The 26,045-nt window shown below is 53.6% G+C and overlaps 1 protein-coding gene across 1 annotated transcript in view; it reads left to right on the top strand.

Annotated features, from left to right (window-relative positions):
* Window positions 1-6,543: 6,543 nt before the first annotated feature.
* Window positions 6,544-26,045, top strand: part of DRGX (dorsal root ganglia homeobox) — a 37,441-nt gene continuing 17,939 nt past the window's right edge. The window contains exons 1-5 of the mRNA XM_054984219.1: window positions 6,544-6,577; window positions 9,103-9,200; window positions 9,391-9,492; window positions 14,502-14,674; window positions 18,862-18,974. Coding sequence (XP_054840194.1) covers window positions 6,544-6,577; window positions 9,103-9,200; window positions 9,391-9,492; window positions 14,502-14,674; window positions 18,862-18,974 — 520 coding nt within the window. The remainder of the gene's footprint in view (window positions 6,578-9,102; window positions 9,201-9,390; window positions 9,493-14,501; window positions 14,675-18,861; window positions 18,975-26,045) is intronic.

Below are 26,045 nucleotides of genomic sequence, written 5' to 3'. Positions count from 1 at the left end.
TAAAAACTGAAACGGGAAAAAAACCTGTTAAAGCGGCCCTTGATTATAGCACTTCTGCGAATTCCCTTGTGAAGTTGGGACCTCGGGTGGGAGATCGCCTCAAATACATGGGCGGAACCAAAACTCGAGGCAGCGGCGCCGGTGGGCTCTGCACAGGTTAATCTCTGCGAACCAGGCAGGAAGAGGACAGGACTGGGAGGAGTTCCAGCGAGAAGTCCAAAGGCGAGAAACGTGTTCAGGAGGCCCCTTAAGGAAGGGCTGAGGGCCTGGATCTGGAAGAGATGCTGGAGAGATGTTAAAGAGGGGGGATAGATCCAGAGGGGTTAGCCGTGTTAGTCTGTAATTGCAAAATAGTAAAGTGTCCAGAAGCACCTTTAAGACCAACCAACTTTATTGTAGCATAAGCTTTTGAGAACCACAGCTTTCTTCGTCAGATTGTAGCTCTAGCTTTCGAGAACCACAGCTCTCTTCGTCAGATTGTAGCGCAAGCTTTCGAGAACCACAGCTCTCTTCGTCAGATTGCAGCACAAGCTTTCGAGAACCACAGCTCTCTTCGTCAGATGCATCAACGTTGGAGGGGGGAGATGATCATTCTGAAGCCCGCCCCTCTTTGGGGGGCCGAGTTCAGAATCCGGGCGCAACAAATTCTGTTGGGATTTGGACAAGTGTCATTCTTTTCAGTCTTGAAAGAGTTAAATTGTTTGTGTTTAGTTAGAGACAACTAGTTTGCATGAGTCCGGTTAGAAGTGGAGCTGTTCTTCTGCCAGGGTAAAAGGGGAGTTGCCCGCTTAAGGAACAGAACTAGCACTGATTATTGGCTGACCGGTTTTATTGTTGGGGGGGGGGGCATTGCCTCTTCTCAGGACACCCGTGCTCTCCAGTTAGTTAGACCGTTGCCTTCAGATCATCAGGATATAAGAATATAGAAGCTAAGTTATATATTCTTTATTTTATCTCCAGTGTGCCCTATTTTCCCTATATGCAGCAAACATTTATTCTAGAAGCTAAACACACACACACGTGTCTGTGATTCTTTATCTGCTGTGCATATTCCACTCTGCCACAACCCTTATCCAACAAATTCCCTGGGACGGGAAGGAGAGGGCAGCGCCGCCCAGCAGTCGGAACCCTGTCCTTCCAACGTCCCCAACCCACTCCAATTTTCGGGTCAGACGGTTCCAGGTTGGCCTTTAGATCAGACCGGGACAGGACAGCACAGCTCTTTGGCCAAAGCTGGGGGTGGGGGCGGCCTTTGAGCAAAGGACGGGCTGGATCGCGCCTGGGCTTGCCGCCCCCTGCCCTCTCTCTCATATGCCAGCTTCCTTTTTCTCAGCAACATTTCCCATGCCAGCCATCTCCACTTGCCCTTCTCAACCCAAAGGCCTGATGTCTATAGCCCAGTCCCCTCCCTCCTTTTTTGACTTGCAATCCCCCCCCCCCACCTCCACAGGTGTCCTAACGGATCACGAGCTGCTTTGGCGACTCTTGGATTGCTCCCTTTCCCCTCCTCCAGAAAGGGGGCATCTTTGATCTCGTCGCTGGCCTCCTTCACCCCCAGCTCCAGACACTGCAGCTGCCACCGCCGGCAAACCGACGCGTTTGTTGATTAAAGCAACTCGCAACTGCGTGTTCAGGAGCTGAAATAATTAATTCTTTGGAAATTCATAACGAACCGTCCCAATCGGGCTCTAGCAAACATCCCGCCGGGCTCTTGATAAATAGGTATCCGCCCCAGTTCGGGGCTTTGTTGCAGGATCCTGCCTGCGCTTACCAGAAGGAAGGCCAACGGATTTTGCCGGATTTTGCCAACCATGCGCAGCTCGGCTCGACCCGCGAAGGGAGGGAAACGCGTTTCAAGGGGGCTTTCTCGGAAGGCAGAGTAGACTCGTAACCGTGTCGCACATTTCTCGATGATCCAACGGTGTGTCGAGTGGCTACTATTCTGGGGCTCTTTAATGCCGGCAGTGGTTTCCCCCTTAGCTTAAACGCTGGAATGACCCTTTCCTAGTGTGTCCCCAAAGGACTTAGACCCCTGACGCTCTTCTTGGGCCTCCTGTAGCCAAGGATTATCGGTCAGTTGTTCAAGTTTGAAGACCCTCCCCATGTATGCGGCCAATCCACAGCCCTGGGTAAGGTGGGGGCACCTGCCCCCGGGAGACAGGACTACCCAAGGCTTACCACGTCCCTCCCTGGGATATGGGAAAGTTGTGTTTCTTGCTGCGGAACATCCGATCCATCCGGCTGGAGTCCCCAGGGCATTCAGACCAGCCTGGCCGCAGGCTGCGAAGCCCTCGGACTCCTTAGCATCGGAGCCGGAGTCAGAACCGTTTCGGTGTGTCGGCATTTGGGAGTCAAGTGAAACAGGGTGGGGATTCTCTCGGGGCTGGGTTTCCTTCGAAACCTTTCTGCACCCCGTCCTTGCTCAGGTTTAAATGGGGATTTAAGAGGTGCTTCGAAGCCTGCAGCGAATGTGCAAATCGATACGGCGATTCGTTAATCGAAGCTTCCTCCCCCCGCCCTCGGCAACACTATCATCAAAGTCAAGCTTGCAACGCACTGCCCGAGAATTTCCAAGGAGGCAATGGGGCCGGCTCGAAAGAGTCGGGGATTGCCTGCTGGCAGGACTTTGCCTCCCGGTGGGGGTGCCAAAGGAGGCTGGCGCTCAGGAGCAACCCCCGGGTCTGGAGCGAAGCCATTTGGAAACACTCAAGCCGACCCCGTGTTCTTCCACGGCAGCAGAGAAAAGTTAAGTCTGCGGGACGTCTGGGCAGGATTTCCTGCAGGGAGCGCACGCGAGAAAAGCGGCGTCCGTGTTCCCAGGACCGAGTCCGCCGCGCGCACGCTTGGCTTTGGGAACGCGTCGCATTCTTCACGAAAGCAATGGCTGTTAAAACAGAGGGACATAAAGAATAAAACAGAGGATTTATTCCTTCATTAAACTGATGAACCGTACATGAAGCCAATTAACATTATGAGTCTGGTGAACATCAAAGTGTAAAAGAGGTTAGAGAAAATGAAGAACAGTCACCTTGGTCTTTAGCTAAAGAAAGAACACTTCGGAGGGTATAAATTATAAGAGTGTCCAAGCGGCACGAATCTGCGAATCTGACTAATTGGAAAATACATTTTACTGCGCGCGGGTTAAGGTAAAATAGAACCGGCGACGGAGTGTCACCCCAGGTTCGAGAGAAAATGGGGAAAGTCAGAAGAGATCCGGCCGCTTGGACCGCTGGGGCCGGGTCAGCCACACGCTAGACAGGCAGGGTCTCCGACGTTCAGTCCTCGGTCGGATATGGTCCTGTCTAGGTTTGATTTCTAATATTTAAACATCTGGGCTGGTGGTGTGGGCAGAAAAGGAGACAAAGTGAGATCTGCTCCCTACCATAGCAGAAAAGCATCTTCCAGCGCAATCCTAATCTCTCCAATCTAAACCCATTCAAACCCAGTCTAAACCCAGTTTAGACTGGAGTAAATCTGTTTAGGATTGCACTGTTTATGACTCAAGGTGGGAAACACGAAGGACACCCTTCCCCCAAGGAAAAAAGGTTTCAATGAAACCAGGAGAGTTCTCCTTGACTTCCTGTATCCAAATTCGAGGAATGCCCGATCTCCCTCCCGCCAGCCGACCAAGATTCTCCTCTCTCCGATGATCTCGGGCTGTTCTGTCCCCACCCCTGGGATTCCAGCCTCCGGTTGGATGCTGTTCAGACAAACACGTGTCAGCAGCCCCCAGGGGGTGGGGGTCTGGCTTTGAAAGGCGGACTTTGCCTTGTCCCCTAATGTCACGGAGACTCTCCAGTCTGGCTGGGCCCCTCGCCTCCTGAGAGAGCATTTCAAGTTGAGTACTGCGGACAGCGCCCCGGCCCGAAGCTTTCCCCGCCTCGATCCTCGATCCTCTGTCCACTTACGTGGGAATAAACCAGCCAGGTCGCGCACCGGGCTAGCGACCCCGATCCCGAGCTGCAAGAGGACCTGCCTGGCTGCAAGCCGAGCCCTCGCCCCCAACTCTGCGGGAGAGTCCGCAGGGGCGGGGGCGACACCTCTTGGCCATAAAAGCCGCCCCAAAAGAGCCCATTTCCCGGCCAACTCTTGGCTGGCCGGGAAAGCGCCTAGGGCTCTTTCTCGGCAACAGCCTCCCAAACCTGCCTGCTTACTCGGAAGTAAACCCCCTTGCTTTTCACGGGGCTTCCTTCCGAGTCAGAATGCCTGGATAGCGCTGTACACCAGCTGCGCCCAGCGCTGCCCGGGTCGCTGTCCCTGGTGCTGAATCCATCTCCGGAGTCGCTGCACGGAGCGGGCTGCGGGGCTGCGCCGGGGGTCGCTTCTCAGCCCCCCACCCCGCGCCCGACCGAGCTCCTCCTTACGTGCAGTCTCCGAAAGGGGATGGTTTAGGCTGGAAGGGGGCCCCAGAGGGGACCTGTCCGTGCCTCTGCGCCCAGTAGCCAAGGCGGCCTCTGGAAGAGCCAGAAGACCGCAGCCCTGCTCTGCTCTCCCTTCTGCCAGGGTGTAGTTATGATTATTTTATTAGGCTTCTGAGGACAAAATCTTCTCTCTGTCAGACGTCAGAGAGAGAGAGAGAGAGAGAGAGAGAGAGAGAGAGAGAGAGAGAGAGAGAGAGAGAGAGAGAGAGAGAGAGAGAGAGCTGCTTCTAGACAAGGTGGCTGGTGCCAAGTTCAGGGAGTTTTTTTGAGGTGGGATATGCCCGGGAGGCTAGAGGGCCTGATTTGTTTGTTTGTTACTCTTATCATTTCGGGTTCTGTTAAGCGGCGCGAGGTTCCTTCCCGTCCTGCTTTACTCACTGTGACCGGGATCGGCACTGTCCTTTAGCCTGCCGGTTCCCCGAGCGATTTGCCCACCCAGAGAGTCAAGAGTGGCTTCTTTTTCCCATGCCAGCCTTTTCGGAGCTGGCAGAAAGGAGCGGGAGGCAAGGACTGGGGAGCTAGTCCCGGTTGGGGGCCACCTTTGCCTGGACCCTTTCTCGCCCGTCTCTGCCCGACGTGAAAAAGGGGCCCGATAATTTCTCCCATTTCTGCCGAGTCGCGCACCACCACCTCGGGAAGGGAAGGTTCCTTTCCGAAGCGCGGCCCATCGCCTCCCTGGACGCCCTCGGCCGACCCTTCCAAACTCCCTGCAGGGCAAAGCGTCCTCGGTCCAGGCCTTCCAGGTCCTCCCGCAGGCTGATGAAATATTCACCCGGGGCTGCGGGTCCAAGCGGGGCCCCTTCCGAACTGCCCGCCGCCGTCTAGACCCGAGGCAGGCGGCCCAGCGTAGCAACAGTTGTCTGCCTCGCCTCTTCCGACGCATCTTGAGTGGGTCATAATCCCAACTTTATTTTCAGCGGCGCATAAATTAATTACACGCATTTAATAACCCAAATATCGTTATATTCCCCCTTTAATATCGTAAAGGCTTTCCGCCAGGGAAGCTCTCCGTCGGGCAGGGGGGCCATCGGCGGCGATTAGCTCGTCGTAATGCTATTAGGCAGCCGATTATGCGCCATTCCCGCCGCCCCCCGCCCTCGCCCCGCCCGGAGAGCTGCCGCAGGGGCCTGCCAGGCACGCTCGCCCCCCGGCGGCGGGGCCGGCCCGCCCGTCTCGGATGCGCTTTAAAAGTAATTGCGCCGGTCCCAGCGCATCTCATTTGCAGACGGGAAGCGAGCGGCAGCCGGAGACCCCCCGCCGCGAACAAAATCAAACTTCGCCTCGGCAAAGCGAGGCGGCCCATTAGCGGGCGGGGAAGGGGGGGCAGGCAGTGCGCCAGCCGGGCCCCAGCGCCAGCGCCTCCCCCCTCGCTTCCCCGGCTCGGCCCGCCCAGCGGACCGGGCAGGGGCCGGGCAGCTCGGTGGCCGCAGCCGACAGGGCTGGGCTGGGCAGGGCTGCGTTCCGCCCGCTCCGGCCCGCCTCCCTGCCTTTCTCCGGCCCGCTTTCGCCTGCAGAACGAGGCGGGCGCTGGTCCCCCTCCGCGCACCACGTGGCTCCCGGGGAAGGCCCAGTAGACCTATCCAAGTTACTCACTGTAGACAGCGCTGGAAATAATCCGATTAAGGCCAATTACGCGTGAGATTATAAAAGGCAGCGCGGCGCGGCGGCGCAGGCTGCAGACGGCCTCGCCAAGACAGCTGCCCGTTGGCACCGGGGACGGGCGAGGGCGCCTCGACGCCATCAGCAGCCCGGCCCTGCCTCGCCTCCTCGCTACTCCGGGTAGGACGCATGTCTTGGCGGGGTGGCTTGGCCGGGGGGAGGGCAGCAGCGAGCTCGGTGCCTGTCGGTCCCCGCGGCCTCCGCTGCGCGGAAACGGGCCGGGCCGGGCCGACGGGGAAAGTGGCGTGGAAACGGCGCTCCGGCCGCGGTTGGAAACTTTCCGACACGTGTCTAGAAGTGTCACGCCCTTTCTGCAGACGGAGCCGGAGCCAGCCTTCCGCTTCCCTGCGGCCCGGGCCCGACTCCACGCTCGCCTCCCGCTGACCCCGGCCCTCCTTCGCTCTTTCTTCCGCAGCTCCAAGCCGCGCCAGCCGCCGCCGGGACTGACCCTTCGCCCGCCACCATGTTTTACTTCCACTGCCCCCCGCAGCTCGAGGGTGAGTGTTGCCGGGTCGGAGCCTGAACCGTAAGTAGGGCGGCGAACCTCGGGGGCGCCCGGAGCGGAGGGGCTGGGCTGGGCCAGCGGGGCCCTGCGACTCGGCCAGGGAAGCCGGCCGAGCAGGCCTGCGGTTTCCCAGCCCCGGGCCCGCGGACCGGCCTTGGAAGAGCGCCGGCGTCGCGTCGCGCCTCCCGGTGACATTTGGCCACCTGCCCCTCCTCTGCGGCTGGCAGTGCCGCGGGCGACCGGGGGAGAAGGCAGCGCAGATGTTCCTGTTCCGCCTCTAATCGGGCCGCTTTCAGAAGGTGGGGCAGTCCCCCCCCCCCAGCTCGCCTGCGGGCAGCATCAATCTTCCCTTCCCTTTCCCAAGCAGGCGTCCAAATGGAGAGGGGGGAAGGGGAGAGCCAGAGCCGGCGGAGGCGGCTGGAGGAGGCAGCCAGGCGGGCGTCCGCGCCGTCGGTTCGAGCTAGTCAGTTTCAGAAAGTTTTTGTCAGTTTCCAAATGGAGGCGAGAAGCCGGCGGGGGCGGGCGGGCAAGATCCGACTCTAGCCGGCTGCGAGCAGCTCCCCTCCAGAGGGACTCCGGGCGGCGTTCTTGGGCGAGAGTAGGCCTATTGAACTTACCTTTGAGCAACCATGTTGGGGCTTTGCACGGAAGAGGAGCCTGGTGCTTGGCGACTGGTTCGGGAAGAGATTTGGGGGTCTTGCTCCCGGCTTGGCGGTCAGCAGCAGCAGGAGAACCGACCCTTCAGTCCCGATCTACCGACCCCCCCCCCCCAGGCAGACCCGGAGGGCAGCCTTCTCTGGATCCAGCTCTGGAGAGAGCCTGACGCAGAGACAGTACGAGCGCCAGCCTCCGATGCTGTTCCCGGATGCGGACAACCGCTCTCCGGATCGGAGAGGTCCGGAACGGCACGCCTTTACTTGGAAGTAAATCCCGCTGACCCGAATGCCGTTTTCTGCCGAGCAAGCAGCCGCTGGCGCGTGGAAGACCTGGAAGGATTTCGCCGCTGCGTGTCTCCGCAGGCTCAGAGGGGCTTACTTCCAAGTAGACGGTTTGGACGGGGACCTGGCCAATTCGTCGTTTAATTCCAGGTCAACGGGACTGAAAACGGGGAAGGCGCCAAGCTCCGCTTTCCCGCGGCAGCACCGCGCTCTTTCCTCGTCAAAATGTGCGCGGAGTCCCAATCAGGTCTAAAGGTTTATCCTGCGGAGCTACGCTGTACTTTCAATGGGGTTGCCCTGGAGTAAACGACCGGGGCCTCGCAGCTACGCCCAACTGCAGTTCCCGCAGCTTGAATTGAACCCCCGGCCGAAATGGCGAGGAAAAGGGCCGTTTGCTCCCGGGGCAGAAAGGGAAGGAGCCGAGCGCGCTCCCACACCCGGCAAATCTCCGAAAAGGGACGGCTAAAAAAGTCGACATTTGTGTCCTTCCTGCACGCAGAAATCCCGCACCTTCGTGCGCCTTCCCGTCTGAAACATCGAATCTCGCGGAATGGACAGAAATGGGGCTTCGTGGAGCCTCATTATGAACCTGCCGGTTCCTGGCGAAAGTGGGGCTGGTGGGTGGCTCTGGAAAGGGGGGCGGCTGGGGCTGGAACTCGAGATCGCTGCCCCGAGCCCTCGAGGGCGGCCAAAACTCCCTCCAGGGGACCGCGCTTCCAGCCCGCCACTCTTTTCTCCGGCCCAAGTGTCTCCCGCCCGGCCTTAGCTCTTTATTTCGTCTTCCAAACGGCTCCAAGCAGCACCCCTGGAAAGCTGCCTTTTTCCAGGGGGGTGGGGGATGGTCTTGCCCGTCGTTTGAAAGAGGCGACTTAGAGCCACCCACAAAACCCCGCCTGGTCGAGGGGCGTCTGTTGGAAGCCGAAATCTCTTTGGAGGCTGCTGCCCGGGGTTTGGAAGGCCTGCCTTTGCGGGGCTCTTCCTAGCCAGTGAAGTGATGGAGCAGGCAAGGGCCGGGAGCAGGCAAGGGCCGGGAGCCCAAGAGCCGGCTGGAGGCCTGTGGCGGCCTTTCCACTTCCCAAAGGCCCGGGCATCGCCTCCTGCGGCGTCTTTCGCTGTATTTAAAACCCCGATCGACTCATTTGGTTTTGCTGGGGGGCGGGGGGACTGGTTTCGAAACTCCAGCTGGGTTTCGAGCGGGTTCCGACCTGAGGCCCACAAACCCTTTGGAATCACCTTGGCCGAGCTGGCCCCCTTTTCCAAAGGCCGAGGAAAGGGGTTGCCGCGCCAGGGCCCGCGGCGGTTTCTCCCTTCCTTCTCCAAGGCCGCTGGACGGCGGGGGCAAATGAGTGTTGGGGCTCGTGCCGAGAGGGGCCAGGCGCCCAAATCCCGGAGCTGCCTCTTTTGGGCGGCTCAGGGGCAAAGGAGGGGCGCGGCTCCCTTCCCCGCCCGCCCCGTCGCTCCCCCAGTGCCCAGGCCTCTCCATCCTGCCCTGCGGGCAGCAGAAGCGCTTGGGGAGCGGGGCTTCGGCCGTCGGGGGGCGGCGAACCGGCCTTCACCGCACTGCCTCTCCGCGCCACAGGTGCCACGCCCTTCGGAGGCCCTTCGACGGCGGACTTCGACGACGGCTTCTTGCGCAGGAAGCAGCGGCGCAACAGGACTACCTTCACCCTCCAGCAGGTGCCTGAACTTGGGAAGGGGCGGGCGGGGAGGGGGCGCCCAACGGATTTGGGGGCTTCTGCTTCTCGGGGGAGGCTCGACCTCGCCCCCCTCCCCCCAGCCTGGAGCTGCCCAGCATCCTGCCCTCCCCCCTCCCCGCCTGCCCGCCCGCCCCGTCTAAGGCGGGCCCTTCTCCTGGCTTCCCCTGCAGCTGGAGGCGCTGGAGGCCGTCTTCGCCCAGACCCATTACCCGGACGTCTTCACCCGGGAGGAGCTGGCCATGAAGATCAACCTCACCGAAGCCCGCGTGCAGGTAAGGCGGGCGCCGGCCGGCCTGCGCCCCCCACCCCGGGCCGGGCCGGGCCCTCCTTTTTGGCCCCGCGTCCCCAGCGCCGCCCGGGGCTAGGCGGGGGGAGGCGGCGGCTCCTGCCCATTTGGCCCCCGACAGCAAATGAAGCCGATCTGTCATTTTCATGCTGCACTTTAATAACATCAACATAATGTGGAATATTAGATTAGGTTGATTAATCGGTCATTCATAATTAACCAGTGATAATGTTCTACACTAATTTGTCCGCGTCTCTAAGGTACTAAATTACATCGATGCGCATCCATTTCCTTGCATTGGTGGAAAAAGAAAGCCGGGCTGGGCCGGGGCGGCGGGCGGGGGCTGGGAAGGGCTGCGGCTCTCCCAGCCGGCTCCGGCCTCCTGCAGGACGGCGGTGGGGCGACCGCGCCTCGCCTGGCCGCCATCTGGGCAAGCCCCGCTGCCGGGAAGGGAAGCCCGCCGGTGCCCCCAGCCTGGCCTCTGCCAGGGTGCCTGCCCGCCTCGAGCCCTGGGCAGCCCCGTTTCTCGGGGCTCTGCAACCCCCTGTTTTAAATGCAACCCTCCTCTTTTAAATGCAAACATGATGGTAGTAAAATGTTGAATGCGGGACTTGAGGCGCTCCAAGATGCGGGGTTGCAGCTTGCAACCTGGGGCTGGGGATTGGAAAGCCGTCCCTAGCCCCCAAAGGCCTCTCCTTCCTCGCACCCCTTCGAGGAAGCCGTTGCAAGAACAGGCAGCGGACGCTGGGCAGAGGGGTAGAAATAAGACTACAATTCTTGAAGGCTGGGTTGGGAAAAAGTGGCGCTGAGCAAGCTCTCCTGGGCCCAAACTGCCTAGGGATCCTGGCTGCAGTTTGACATCTGCTCAGCATATTCTGCCCCTCCTTTCAGTTTGCTTATTAACTCCGGTGGGAGAATTTCTCCAGTGGCCCCTCCAGAGGGCACCAGTAGGGCAAAGGAGCCGAGTCCCAAATGGTGGCGGGCACCCTCTTCGGAGCAGAAATTCAAAGATGGATCCTCAAGCTCTGGCTAGCCTCCTCTCTTGTGAAAGAGAATAGTGTGCAGATAGAGAGAAGGGGGGGCTTTCTTTTTTCTAAAGAGCCTGCAAAGGGTACTCAGTGGGATGGGGACAAGGGGCAGCACTACCTGGACTGTCCCAGTTAGGGACCTCAGGTTCTGCACCCCCCACAACCGAGCATTTCTGATGCTTAAGGGAATGCAGCTGACATGGCATAGAAGGTGCGCCTCAGCAGAATGTTCAAAACCTGGCCACAGCAGAAGCCAAGAGACCAGCATGCCTCCCCCATTAGTTGACTGGGCTCAGGAGGAACGGGGTGGCTTCCACACGGTTGGGATGTCTTGTAATGTGCAGCATTCCTTGTTTCCGTTGCAACGATGAAAGTTGCAAGCTGTGGGGGAGCAGCTCACAACTCTCCAAGGGATGAAATAACCCTTTGCTCAGTCCCCTTGAGAGGGGAGATCTGCAGGAACAAACAGTTCCTTTCCCGTGAGCCCGTTCTCCTAGATCTGGATCCCCTATCAGTGACAACAGACCATGCTGAGGGTCTATTCCCTCCAGTCCTTGGCAGCAGGGAACTGGGGGGACTGCTGAATAGCTTCACACGCCTGCATGCGCACGCAGACCCTTGGCGATGGCGCTTTTCTCAACTTGCCTGTGTTATTTATGGGGCTTTTCTTACCCCGCTGTTTCTGTCTCCTTTTTATGTAGGTGCTTGGGGTTAAGACTATGCAAAGATCTAATTGTAGGAAATATAATAGCATGCCTTTTCTTCCCCTGGGTCATGTTAGTATCTCCAAAAAGCCAATGGCTAAAGAGAGATAATGGAATTCGCCACAGTAAATTGGGGATTGTAAACAAATTATTTCTTCTATAATCAGATTATGCGCCCCCGATTATTAAATCTGAACATGAATCATTGGTCATGTGCGGGGAAATTAAACTGATTATTATTATTTGGACATTCAAATCTTCTTTCTGCCTGTACGTGGGGAGGTGATGGCTTGGGGTTTTCCCTCCCACCTGCCTCCAAATGCCATTTTAGCAATTGGTGCCTAAAGACTGCACTGCAAATTGAGATAAATTGGGACAATTATTGGCCATTCAGAAGTGGAAGATCATAACTTCTCCCTGAAAGGTGGAAGGGCGAGATAGGAGTGGCAAGAATTAGAGCGTTCAGCCTTGTTGTGAGCTATTATGCAAGCAGACAATAGATGCAGAGGTTTGTTTAGGCAGCTTTCATGCTGGGACATGGGGGGGGGCAAGGGAGGGGAGCCCTGTTTACATTTCTGGCCCTTGCTCATTCAAATATGATTAATGTGCTGGAAACCACGTCTTAATCGAAGATGATGTTGTCAAACAAAAACTAAATAGGGAAATAAACGACTTCATCAGGCTCTTTCCTCAGAAGCCGGCAAACTGTCATTGCAAAGTCATTAAAATATGATAATGAAAAATAGCTCAATTAAATGTTGTTATAGCTGTGACCTTCATTCAATTAAGACACAAGGAAGTCTCTGCAATTGGCTTTGCATTTAACTCTCCTAAATTTAGAATGCAGATAAAATCATTATTCAGCCTTTGCTGAAACGTGCAATTAAAAGCACGCGGAATAAAAACGGGGCGGTAATCGCCAGAACAACAATACGCAGCAACATTGTAATCCTCTTTTAAATTGGGCATTTTCTGCAGTGTAGCTCAGTAGGCCAGGATTTCTGCACACACAATAACTTCCACAACTGAGTTAAGCCCAAAGTATTTGAATTCATTTGGGCAGGCCTGTAGCATTCCTGTTGCCGCCAGTGGCATGAGATGGACTGGGGTTCAGAATTGGCATTCTGGATGCCCTTTGGTGCCCAGATGATAGTAGCTTGAATCTCATTGGCACCATGGGGTGGAAATGGCTGAACTCCTGGCGCTCTGGGATTTCAGGTCATTGTCTGTGCAGGTGTGAGTGACCAGTAGAAAGATTTTTTTTTAAGTGAAGATGGTTGCTAAATCTATCCATCAACTGCACCAGCCAGTCAAAGAAATTATCTGATAATCAACTATTTATTTATTAGATTTTAATATTTTTAATAGACAGATGTTATACAGATTTTTATTAGAATTTTAAAACAATGGCAAAGAAACCTAAAAGGGGGAAAGGGCCAGAGGGGGAAGAGGATCATAAACACATTCAAAGTACCAATCAGGCCTGGGCATTAATGGAGGGGTCAGCTGGTCCCAGCCAGCTGGTCCCAGCCAAGCCAAGGATGCTTTAGCAGGTCTGACCTCCATCCTCACCAGAACTGCAACTGGAAGAAGATTAGTCTAGTCCCGCTCAGTTCAGTTTATTTAGGGTGATGATTGATGGCCCCGTCTTTGGGGCCGTGAACGGGGGATTCCACGCCTTTGGGGCCTCAGAGCCGGGTGTTCACTACCAAGTCTGATTCCGCACACGTTGGATAATGCACTTCCAATGCACTTTAGCTATCGTTTGGAAGTGGATTTTTTGTTTCACACTTGAAAAATTCAATTCCAAATGATCTCTAAAGAGGATTGGAAGTGCATTATCCAACATGAGCGGAATCAAATCAGAGAATTCTTTCCAGGATGTCTACTCCAGTCGGCAGTCAATGTCTGCCTCGTTCAGAGGGAACTTGCAATGGCTGCAAGCCACTCTCAGGTTCTCTCGGGCCTGTGTTAGCAAACTCCTTGGGAGGTAGGAGGCTTAAGGGCAAAGGAAGCACCGTGGTGCGAAAGCACCTTTTCACTTTTTCTCCATGATTTTGCAGTGGGGGCACCATCAGGCTTGGTGGCAGGACTGCATTCAGAAGCCCCTGCTAAGTTTTCTCCCCCCCCCCTTTCCTTAAAAAAACCAAAACACCTTCACCAATGTTATTTCATACATGATAGTAAATACAAAATAACGGGCTATTTACATTACTAAATAAGAATCAAAATAGAAAAACAGACAGATACATACAACTAAACTTTTTTTACTTGCAAATAATCCTTTTGACATAACATAACAGTGGGATCCAATCAAAGTGGAATTTGCTTTCCAACCATTGATGTCTTGCTTATTAACTAAAGCAGTAAGACTGTCTAACTTCACAGTCTCCCAAATTTTCCTTAACCAATCTGGTTTACTTGGAAGATATTTTCAGTGCAATCCTAAACAGAGTTACTCCAGTCTGTTTAGGATTACACTGTTGGTCTACCAAAAACTGGCCAAACCCAGGTTTGCGGCTGTTAATAAGTATTGAATCATTCCTGAAATCGTAAATCTAGCACCTTAACATAATTCAGTTTATAAAACCCTCAGGAGCCTTGGATCCTATTACTCCCAAGGCCTTTAAAATTGCATCAGCCACCATATCCCAATATTTCTGTGCATGGCCGTATGACCGTCTCATGTGTGTGTGGGGGGCGGAATCAGCATTATCTTTTCCACTGAGCTTTTTTTTCTGGGAAAAGAGGTGGTGGAACTCAGGACTGCACAATGACGTCACTTTGGGTCAGCTGGAACAAGGGGGGAGTTTTTTAAAGTTTAAATTGCCCTTGGTGAAAATGGTCACATGGCCGGTGGCCCCGCCCCTGATCTCCAGACAGAGGGGAGTTTAGATTACCCTCCGTGCCACATGGCGCGGAGGGCAATCTAAACTCCCCTCTGTCTGGAGATCAGGGGGCGGGGCCACCGGCCATGTGGCCATTTTCAAGAGGTGCCGGAACTCCGTTCCACTGTGTTCCAGCTGAAAAAAAGCCCTGCTTTTCCATATCTTTTTGGACTTGCATGCACCTCAGTGTGAAGCATTTCATGTGCTCTGTTGCACAGGGGCTCAAGCAGGGGCAGGCGTCCTCTGACCCAGTCTGGGTCTTGTACGCAGAGTAGCACTAGGACTGTTCCACCAAAGCAGGGCTAACTCACACATGAAAGTTGCTTGATATACCCAAGCAAGGGCTGCCTATCTGCGCTCTCCTTCCCAATTCAGGTCTGGTTCCAGAACCGAAGGGCTAAATGGAGAAAAACGGAACGAGGGGCTTCAGACCAGGAAGGGCCTAAGGAGACCATAGCTGAGGTGACGCCCCCTGGAAGGAATCTGAATTCTCCCTCCCCAGCGGACCAGGCCAGGAACAAGAAGGAAACTCTGGAGATTCAACAGAGGTAAGATTGCCCTCTGTGGCTGCAAAAACTTCTGTTTGGTCTCTACAATGTGAGGCAGTAAAGGATGTCTGAACACTGCCTTATTCTGAGTTATAGATCCAGAGGAGTTAGCCGTGTTAGTCAGTAGTTGCAAAATATTAAAGAGATGCACCTGATGAAGAGAGCTGTGGTTCTCGAAAACTTATGCTACAATAAAGTTAGTTAGTCTTAAAGGTGCCACTGGACTCTATTATTATTATTCTGAGTTAGACCATCAGTCTTTCACGTGGAGGTCTTTCACATTACCTATGAACTAATTCTTTTAACTGGAGGTGCTGGGGATTGAACCTGGGACCTTCTGCGTGCCAATCAGATGTTCTGACACTGAGCCATAGCCTCTCCCCCTGTTGGGAATCTCTGCCCAAGAGACTTATAGACCATCAGTTGAATCTTAAACATATCAAATGGAAGTTAATCCTACTGTTTACTCCTGTTGGCCTCCCAATGAGATGGAAGGCCAGGCAGCACAGGGGGAGGTCTGAAGAAGCAACAACGGCAAGGCCCTGCTGAAGGGTGGGCTTAAGGAAGGCACTTTCTTGGAGGTTTTTCTAGGTATGGGGGACCCAGCATGGCCAAAGATATGCAAGGAAGGATGGAAGAAAACAGAGGGTGGTGGGAGAGCAGGTTAGTTTGCAGGGAATAGGTGAAGGCACAGGGGAAAGGGAGCTTTAGCCAAGGGCAGTAAAGATGCAACAGCTATAACAGGCACTGCAACAGCTACAACAGGTACAACAGGCAGTAAAGGTGCAACAGGCGAAGAGCAACAACTACATGGGTGAAGAGCTCCAGATGGTTTGCTGTATTGGTCTGGTGCAAGTAAAGCAATGAGGAATGACAGATCTGGTCATTTTGTGGACTAACTAGAGCCTGCTTTGTCAGATGTGTGAGCTGGTTGGCCTCCGTTTCCAGCAGGGCCGGCGCGCCCATGGAGGCCAGGTAGGCGGTGGCCTCGGGCGCGCGGGCACTGGAGGGGCGCTGGAGGGGGTGTTGGGGGCAGGGCCGCCTGTAGCTACTGCTGCAGCCAGCCAGCCAGCCAGCCCCTTGCTGCCGCCGCCGCCGCCACACACCTCAGCCGGGCGCAGCCTCTGTGTGCCGTTCGAGCAGCAGCTCGCGGCTTCTGCGCCCAGCTGGGGCGCGCGGCGGCGGCAGCACGGAGCTGGCTGGCTGGCTGCAGCAGCAGCTGTAGCCAGCCACGCCAGCTCAGCTGCGTGCTCCTCCGCCCCAGCCGGGCGCAGAAGCCGTGAGCTGCTGCTGGGGCGGCGCACGGAGCAGCCTCCGCGCGCCGCTCGAGCAGCAGCCCGCAGCTTCTGCACTCGGCTGGGGCATGTGGCGGCGGCGGCACGGGGCTGCCTGGCTGGCTACAGCTACTGCTGCAGCCAGCCACGCCAGCTCAGCTGCGCGCTCCTCCGCCCCAGCCGAACGCAGAAGCTGTGAGCTGCTGCTGGGGCAGCGCACGGATCAGCCTCCACGCGCTGCTCCAGCAGCAGCCCGCAGCTTCTGCGCTCGGCGGTCCGCGCGCAGCCCAGCCCCCCTGTGGTGCGTGATGACGTCTGCGATGACGTCATCACGCCTCCCGTGGGGCGCGTGCGCGACCGCCGCCACAGGCGCTGAAACCTCTGGCGCCGGCCCTGGTTTCCAGACACATGCACAGACAGGTGCGGAGAAACCCTTGTGAGCTGCAGGTGTGCAGAGCCCAGAGGCGAACCACAAAGCCCAGGCACAGGAACTGAGGGCAAGGCCATCCTGCTCGCCATGTGCTGCTGACAAAGCCCCTGCAGAGTGAAAGGAGCCCTAACCCTGGTTGAGCCCAAATTGCCTGGAACCCAAGCTGCTGGTTTATTCTAGTGCCGTTGTTGCACGCTTGGACTCCCCTGAGGTGCTGGTATGAGAGGTGGAGGGCTGCTACCTGTATCTGGATTGTGCTACTTTGTTCAGCCATCGGATCCGTGCTGATGGGCACATTGGGGCTCACGCATCGGCACACGTGCTTGAAAACAGTGTGCCAAGTTGCAACCTTCATAGCTGGTCAGGGAAAGGGGCATCCAGGCAAGCGATATTTAGCGAAGCATCCCTGAGCGTGAGTCTACAGTCATCCAGATTACAAGGGCGATGGGCACAGTCACAGCTGGCAAGGAGAGGGAAGTCCTGTTCAGCTGGAATAACACTGAGATGATGCAAGCCCAGGGCTCATGTTGAGGGGGAACATGCCGGAACACAGTTCCGGCAGTTCTCCGAAGAGGTCACATGTCAGGTGGCCCTGCCCACCTGACTCTCGGCCATTTGGGGCCCATTCCATCCTGGATTGGGGCTGAAATGGCCCAGATTGGGCTTCTGACGGGTGGTGGATCGCTCTCCTATTCAGCAGTGGCCCAATCCTGACCATTTTGTGCCCCTTTTCGGCCATTTTCAGCCCCTTTTTGCCATTTTGGGCCCAATTTCGGTCCTGAATGGCCAGGATTGGGTCCAAAACAGCCAGGATAGGTGATGCCAGGGGGTGTGGCATATGCAAATCAGTTAAGCTAATGACACATTTCCGGTAGTGGCAAGGGGTGTGGCATATGCTAATGAGTTATGCTAATGAGTTCCTCCAGCTCTTTTTCTACAAAATGACCCCTGTGCAAGCCCAAGTGAGTGCAGATGTGGACTAGGAAGTGGAAACAGCCTTGGAGCAAGTCAAGCCGTATGGCCACTGCTGTACTACAAGCCCTCACTTCAGGGATCGCGAAACGCGGTAATGCTGACAATGGGCATGAACTTACCCATGCCGTCGGCCCCCAGACTGGCAGCAGTGCAGGAGGAGACAGTTGGTAAACTGCCCCCGACTGCCGTGGCTGATGAGGGATATGGGCCAAGCGGCCCCCGAGGTTTGGGCAGAGTTGCTGGGGCTTGGCTCGGCTTACTCCTGGCCGCCAGCAGCCTTCTAGGGCAGTGGCCCAGTGGGAGATTTCCTTGTAAGTTAAGGGCCAGTTCACCCCTGAGTGAATGAATGCCATCCAGCGGCCCCGGTGGGAGGGGGGGGAGCTCTTCAGGACTCCAGGGTTCAGATCTTCGAGTGGCCCCCTGGGACAAATGGAGACCTCCCAGCCTCCAGCCAGCTAGACTGGCAGTTTGTTTTGTAAGTGATGTAAGCATATTTTCAAGATTGCTTCATTGGAAGATTGGACTGGAAAGATGACGGACTTAGCTGAGATGGCCAAACTTACAGCGTTAATCAGAGACAAAGCCCTCTCGATATTCATGGCCAATTCGAAACCCTTTATGGACTATCTGCGAGAGACGAAGAAAAAATGTATGAATGATTTGTAGTTTTGATTTTTAAGAATAAGGATTTGGAATATCAAGAAGATAAGATATAGAAAAAAGATATTAATTAGACCACAAGTTGATTGACACTAAAGGAGGAAGTGTAGGCAAAAAACTGTAATGGATTAATAATACATTTATTATGCTTTTTACTGTTTTTCTTTTACTTTGTATGTTGGCCTCTGTTGGCTCTTGGTAGTTGTGTTTTTGTTATGTTTAACTTTCCTTCTTTGCTCTATCTTTTAATTTCTCTACAATAAAAAAAGACTGCTTACAGGAAAGAATAAATTAGACTTTACAGTTTATCCATCTAATATTTTAAAACCATAAACCAAGCAATGAAAACTATCAGCTAACCTGAGAGTTTGGACTCCGTAAGTCCAAACTTATGGGGACTCCCTAAGGTAGGGGCCATGGCAGAAAAGGCCCCGCTCCAAGCAGAGGACAGAGGGTCCGCGAAAAACAGTCACCAGCCAATCATAAAGCCATGTGGGGCACAGAGGGGAAAGGGTGCTCATCGAGGCCCACATTGGGATTTAGAGGTGAACATCAGAAATGGGGAGCTGGTAGCTAAAAGGAGCTGGCGGCCAGTGTGACGGTTTCACAATGCCCCCATCCATAGGTCAATACCCCATTCTGGACCAGTTGAAGCGTCTTTGGCCCTCATCAAGGGCAGCTCCATGAAGAAGGGGCTGTCTGTAAGGCCGGCATAACCTTACCATGACCTTACATCGTGGTTGTGAGGCTGAACACGCTGAGCAAAGGAAAGCCTTTTTTTCTGCAGGTAGACTTAGTAGGCTGACAGACTGACTTCTAACCCCCTCCCTCTTTTGTCTCCTCCTCAGCCTCGGCAGGGCCGTCGGCCCCTCTGGGCCTTTCTTCCCCTCGTGCCTGCCCGGGACCCTCCTCAACACAGCCACTTACGCCCAGGCCTTATCCCATGTTGCGTCCCTCAAAGGTAAGAAATGGCTTTCAAGAATCACGGAGTCAGGGGGATATTTCATATTCAGCATGCTAGTCTTTTCTCCTCTGGAGACAAATGTCGGGGGGGGGGAGAGGGGGGAGAGTCTCCCCCAATGGGCTAAGCCACAATCGACTCATTTCAGTACCTGGCGGGTAGGATCTGCTTGCCGCAAAGGCTGCCAAGTTTACTTCTGAATGTAACTTCTTGCTTTCCCATTCTGGCTTGACGGTTGCTTTGTTTCAGTAGTTTTATTGTTGCGAACAGTATTTTTATGGTGGAATGATTGTAGTGAACTGTGGCCCAGCAAGAGGGAGTGGTTTTGAGGCAGAACCCAAAATGACAGCCGGCTAACCCTCCCAGAGGGAGTCTTTGGAACACAATTCAAGGGGATGGCGGGTTGGGACACCTGTGGATTGGGCAGTTAGCTTGCAGTCCCCAAACCTTACTTCAGGGGGAGCCACTGCTGCCTTCTCAGCCCTCCTTCCTAGGCCCCCTTGTACAGCTGCCGATCTCTGTCTCTCCTTCTCCCCCTCTGAGATGCCTCCTTAGCCCTGGGCATGTGATAACAATAAATGCATTTGCATCCTCTATGGATGTGCACACATGTACTCATAAAAAAGAGGCAATGCACAATCACTTTACAAATGAAACCAAGGATCAGTACAGGATAAATGTGGGGGTTTAAATTGCACATTCAGCTATGTGCATGTTGAATGACAACAACAACAACATTGGATTTATATACCGCCCTTCGGGACAAAGTGTGTTAAGATTATCCTCATGACCATCACCTTGTGAGGTGGGTGGGCCTGAGAGAGCTCCGAGAGAGCTGTGACTGACCCAATATCACCCAGCTTGGCTTCGAGCAGAGGAGTGAGGCATCAAACCTAGCTTTCCAGATTAGAATCCTGCCACTCTTAACTACTACACCAAACTGGCTTTCAATAGTAACATTTGATTTATATACTGCCCTTCAGGACAACTTAACGTCCACTCAGAGCAGTTTACAAAGTATGTTATTATTATCCCCACAACAATCACCCTGTGAGGTGGGTGGGGCTGAGAGAGCTCTGAGAGAACTGTGACTGACCCATGGTCACCCAGCTGGCTTCAAGTGGAGGAGTGAGGCATCAAACCTGGCTTTCTAGGTTAGAATCCTGCCACTCTTAACCACTACACCAAACATGAGAATCATTCAACACACATATAAAGAAAATTCAAGTGCACCCTGTAGCCCTGTTCACATATTACAGTCTATTACATCTGTTTGTGTGAAAGAGTCAACACACCTTCACTTTACAAATGAAACGGGGGACCAGTACCTAGATGAATGTAGGTTTGAAATCACATGGTCAGCTGTACCTGAAGGGCTTTTTTTCAGCGGGAATGTAGTGGAATGGAGTTCCGGCACCTCTTGAAAATGGTCACATGGCCGGTGGCCCCACCCCTGATCTCCAGACAGAGGGGAGTTTAGATCGCCCTCCGCGCCGCCGAGCGGCGTGGAGGGCAATCTACACCCCCCTCTGTCTGGAGATCAGGGGGCGGGGCCACCGGCCATGTGACCATTTTCAAGAGGGTGATTTAAACTTTAAAAAAACTCCCCCCTTGTTCCAGCTGACCCAAAGTGACATCATTGTGCAGTCCTGAGTTCCACCACCTCTTTTCCCAGAAAAAAAGCCCTGTGTACATGCATTGGCTGTAATATGAGGATTATTCAACACACATATGAAGAAAAATCAAGTGTACGCTCTACACGGATTGAGCGTCCATATACAGAAATGAGAACAGGGTTCTTGCCATTGAGCAAAGAGGTTTCTAGGTAGAGGCGACTCAGCCAAGGGGCTTCCCCTTGTGTCCTCCTCTTCTGCCGGGGCAGCACCATTCATGCTTCAAATCACCGCGGACTCTCCCCTTACAGTTTGCTTGGAACACATGGAAGTGCTTTCTTGTGTGCAGTGTGTGTGCATTGCATATTGGGGCCAGGTTAATTAGTCACAGTGGCCGTGCATGCTGGGAGCTCTTCTCCCTGTTTGGGACTGGAGGTAGGATATTCTTTGAGCTTCAGCCTTTCCATTGGAACCCCAGAGAGGGAGATTCTACAACATCCCTTTGGAGTTGAGTTGCTCCAGCGATCAAGAGGAGTTAGCCATGTTAGTCTGTAGTTGCAAAACAGCAAAGAGTCCAGTAGCACCTTTAAGACTAACCAACTTTATTGTGGCATAAACTTTTGAGAACCACAGCTCTCTTTGTCAGATGCATCGGACGAAGAGAGCTGTGGTTCTCAAAAGCTTGTGCTACAATAAAGTTGGTTAGTCTTAAAGGGCCTACTGGACTTTACTATTACTGACCCATGGGTGGACGTCACATCATGACGTTTTCTGGGCAGATTTTTTCCAGGGTCTCTTCAACCATTCCTGCTATGCCTTGACATTTCTCCAGTATTTCATCTCCCCCACCCCCCACCCCCACTCCAGACCTCTCTCCCTCTTGGGCACAGCTCAGCACAGTTGTAGAGGTTAGTGTTGGACTAGGACCTGGAAGACTCCTATTTGATCCCCCGCTCTGCCATAGAAGGTTGCTGGGTGACCTTGGGCCAGTCACACATTCTCAGTCTAACCTTCCTTACAGGGTTGTTGTGAGGATACAATGGAAGACAGGAAAACTATGTAATTGGGTCCCCAAGGTATAAATAAAATACCTTTAAAAAATCTTACGTATCAATTTTCCTTTTTGATTGGTGGCTCCTAAAAGTTGTGTAAATACCTTTTTATAAGGACCGATCAAATGGATGCAAAGCGATGAAGAAGATTTTAGTGCCAGGCAAGCTGGGTGCACAGTCTACCATCTCCCCCCGCCAAATCTTCAAAGGGGAGAAGGGGATAGAAAGTTGTTTTGGGGCACGAAGGGCAAGTCCAGAGTCTGCCTCACGTGGCCTTGAGATAAAGTCCAAGAGATGTTCCTGATGTGACTGGATTCAGTGGGTGCAAAACAGAAGCCAAGATGCGTATCTGGAATGGAGAAGCGAAAAACTGGCTTTCCGTTTTTGAGCCGGTGGCTAATCAGCTCCCCAGCTGAATACGGTCAGTAGACTGTAGACCGAGTAGACTGTAGCAGGCATGACTTCTTTGCCTTTGAGGCAGGGCTTGTTTGGGATAGAGACAAAGGAAACTCTGGGCTTTGGAGCCTGTTGCCAGAATGAACTCGGTCATGGACTGATGTCCCTGGGGAGGAACCAGAATTAGCAGAGCCCAGTTTTTGTTGGAAATTGCAATGTCTGGTGTACTGCAGCAGCAAAGGGAAGAGGAGCCTTCTATGCAGGGGGCAGCAAGGATCACTGAGAGCCAAGCTACAAGTGAGGAATTACACTTGCCTGGCAAGTGAACAGACTCACGTGTATTCCTCCCTACTCTATGTGATCAAGTGGAGGGCAAGTGAACAGGGAGGAATGCACATGAGTCTGTTCACTTGCCAGGCAATTGTAATTCATCGCTTGTAGCTTGGCTCTTAGTTAGGACCGTGAGAGCAGCATCTCTCGTGTTTCCTGGGGGTCATTTCCTTGTCTTGCCTCCTATTGGGCTAAACAGGGCAATATCCTGCTCCTTCTCTCTCCTGCCTCATTCATTCTTCTACAAGATGTAGTCAGATAGCAAGGACTCTCTCCCTATCTCTCTCCTTCACTCTCAAGTATGTATTTCTTAAATAAACTTTTTGCCTCTTTAATCAGCACAGCAGAACTTCTGCTCTGTTTACACTCAGAGAGCAGAACCACAAGTGACAAAAGGCACAGGTTGGACACTTGTCAGCTTCCCTCAAGTTTTGATGGGAAATGTAGGCATCCTAGTCTTGCAGCTTGGCTCTCTGTCTGCTGTCCAATGGACTTTTCAACTGTCACTTGTCCAACATTCCGCCAAGCTGCCTACATTTCCCGCCAAAACTTGAGGGAAGCTGACAAGTGTCCAACCTGTGCCTTTTGTCACTTGTGGTTCCGCTCTCAGCTAACAGTTTTAGCTCAGAATCAGGAGGCCGTGTGCCAAACACCCAACCGGATTGACTCGCCGTAGCTCAGTCAGTCAAATTTCCCCCTTCAGTTCCTCTATGGCAACTTCATAGGAAAAAACGCTGTTGAAATAATCAGCAATGTTGGTCCCAATCTAATGAATGCTTCCCACCCACCCGCCTCCCGTGTTGTATCAGAATTGACTTTGTGTCTCATGCGGCATCCGGGGCCTTCTTAAAACTCTGGATCAAACTCGTTTTGAAGGGCAAGCTCCCTTCAAACCATGCACCACTCCCGGAAGGAACCACTGACCTTGTTCCCCTTTGCAACGTTTCCTGGATTTAGAAGCGTTTATTGCAGCCGGTTTGCAGGAGGAAAGCGAGAGTGTCGAACTCAAAGCTATTCATAAAGCCCCCGGGGATGTGATGCCGTTGTTGACCTAGAAAATAGGCAGGAGTAATACAAACATTTGAGATTGGGAAGAGGCAATGGGATGCAGTGAATGGGATGAGGCCCACCCCCTCGCAACCAGCCTCTTCCACAGGCTACAGAGTTAATTTATAACCCATGAAATGGAGGAGGGAGATAAAAATGAAATATTAAATAGGGAGGGTTATTTCATGCCGTCCATCTCATGCCTCGGTGTGGCTCCCTGAGACTAGCAGGGATTTTTCTTAGCCACCAAAGATCTTGCAAATGCCGCCCCCCCCCCATCACTTGAGGTCATTTCATGGGCTGTGCTAGAGGGTGAGAAAAGGTTTCCCGGAAGGCACCGTGTGTGTAGGATTTCTTTCTTGCTCGGAATCCCGCTGATGGCCACTTATGCGGCTGGATGAGGGTTTCCTCCTTGGTCAGGCGGTAAAGCAACCCCTGAGAATGATGTTGCATTCTCCCAGAGTCATGCATCAAAAGCGGAGGCAGGCCCTTCTTTCTGCTTCTGGCACCTGCCTGAAGGATGCAGGTCCTCAGGAGGACTCGCTTCTTCTGTGTGGAGACGGACCCTGCTTTGAGGCAAACAGCTGGAGAGGGTCAGGGTGGGCAAGCAATCCTCTCTCTCTGGCACAATGCTTGCTGGGTGACTTCTGGCCAGGCCTTCTATCTCCGCTTATCTTACCCGATAGATCCAGAGGAGTTAGCCGTGTTATCTGTAGTTGCAAAATAATAGAGAGTCCAATAGCACCCTTAAGACTAACCAACTTTATTGTAGCATAAGCTTTCGAGAACCACAGCTCTCTTCGTCAGATGCATCGTCAGCTTTCGAGAACCACAGCTCTCTTCGTCAGATGCATCGTCAGATGCATCTGACGAAGAGAGCTGTGGTTCTCGAAAGCTGTCGATGCATCTGACGAAGAGAGCTGTGGTTCTCGAAAGCTGTCGATGCATCTGACGAAGAGAGCTGTGGTTCTCAAAAGCTGTCGATGCATCTGACGAAGAGAGCTCTCGAAAGCAGTCAATGCATCTGACGAAGAGAGCTGTGGCTCTCGAAAGCTGTTGATGCGTCTGACAGAGAGAGCTGTGGCTCTCGAAAGCTGCCGATGCATCTGACGAAGAGAGCTCTCCAAAGCAGTCAATGCATCTGACGAAGAGAGCTGTGGTTCTCCAAAGCTAATGCTACAATAAAGTCGGGTAGTCTTAAAAGTGCTACTTACCTAATAGGTTTCTTGTGAGGGCAGAATGGGAAAGAGGAGAAGAGAACCAGGTCTGCCATTCCTGAGAGGACAGGATAAACGTAGATAAAGGACCTGAGGAGAAGTGAGCTTGGGCTGTCCCACAGAACTCCCCATCTACGCACTTGTTAGTGAGAGAGATGGTCTCTGTTGTGTATCTAGACAAGCCATAAAAGATATAAGAAATTTTCTTATCCCAGCCGGCCAGGGCTTGTCATGAAGGAAGATTATGCCCTCAGGAGGAGTACCAGACTGTACACAGGGGGAAGGGTGCTTCCCGCCCCAAGTGCACAGACTATTCCGTGTGGAGCAGTGCTGTTTTGGAAAATGGCTTGAGGGGAGAGGGAAGAGCCCTTCCTCCCCCCACCATGGCATTCTGAGGCCATTTGGGCTCCCCTTTATTTTTTAACAGCCTTTCCCCACAGCTACTGTGTGGCTACGGGAACCCAAGTTGGGTCTGAGGAACAGGGACCCATCTCTTTAACAGCCTACACGTCGAGACAGACCCTCAGTAGGTAGGAAGAATGAGAGAGAAAAGGCAAGTCTGTGTGAGAAATGCGACAAGAACCCCCCCTCCCCGTTTCTGCTGGCTAAAGCGGGATGGGAGGGAAAGAGGATGCTGCTTGTCCCCCCCCCCGCTCTAGAGCTGAGTGAACAAGTGCTTTTAAAGGTGGATTTCCCCTGAGTACATCTGATTTCGAGCCCAGTCACACACCCGTGACCTGACACATGTCGAGCATATGGCGTTTTTGAAGGCAGCGAGACTTTGACACAGCTCTTCACTTCGTGCGGAGCTCTGCCAGCGGCGAATCTGGGCTGAGGGCCCCTCTCCTCGGCTTCATGTATCCCTTTAATCCAATGAGACTGCCAAACAGGCCGCATGGCTGACACTGCTTTCTCAATGGCCTGGTGATGGCAAAGTACAAATTATGTTCAAAGCTGTGAAGTGAAGCCCCGTTCCCAAAGCTGCCTCAGGGGGAGGCAGTTGGGAAAGATGGTGGTGGATGAGGTTAGCTCTTGGCCCATCTACATCTTTCGTTTGTAATGTCATCATTTTGGGACTCTATATTAATTAGTCTTTGGGAGATTAAAGCTTTTGCTTTGTTGAGTCCCATATCAAACAGGGCTACCAGGTCCAAGCCAATCAGTTTACTTTTATCAGCTAACTTTGAGTACCATATAGGATAAGGGTCAGAAGCTAACAACAAGGGAATTAAACCCTTTGGCTCAAGATGAATTCTTAGCCAGTAATAGATGACACGTTCCCAGATTTTTATTTCAACTCTGGGCAAACCAGCTCCTTGCCTAAGAATAACATTAGGAGTACATCTAGATGCATTCAATAGAGATCTGAGAAATTTAGATTGGGCCGTTTCTAAGATCTTAACATTAGCAGTTAGT

This window comes from Eublepharis macularius, chromosome 6 (genome assembly GCF_028583425.1).
Source record: "Eublepharis macularius isolate TG4126 chromosome 6, MPM_Emac_v1.0, whole genome shotgun sequence".
Classification (NCBI taxonomy): domain Eukaryota; kingdom Metazoa; phylum Chordata; class Lepidosauria; order Squamata; family Eublepharidae; genus Eublepharis; species Eublepharis macularius.
Note: the sequence above shows the minus strand (reverse complement) of the source record. Positions and strands in the feature narration are given on the sequence as shown.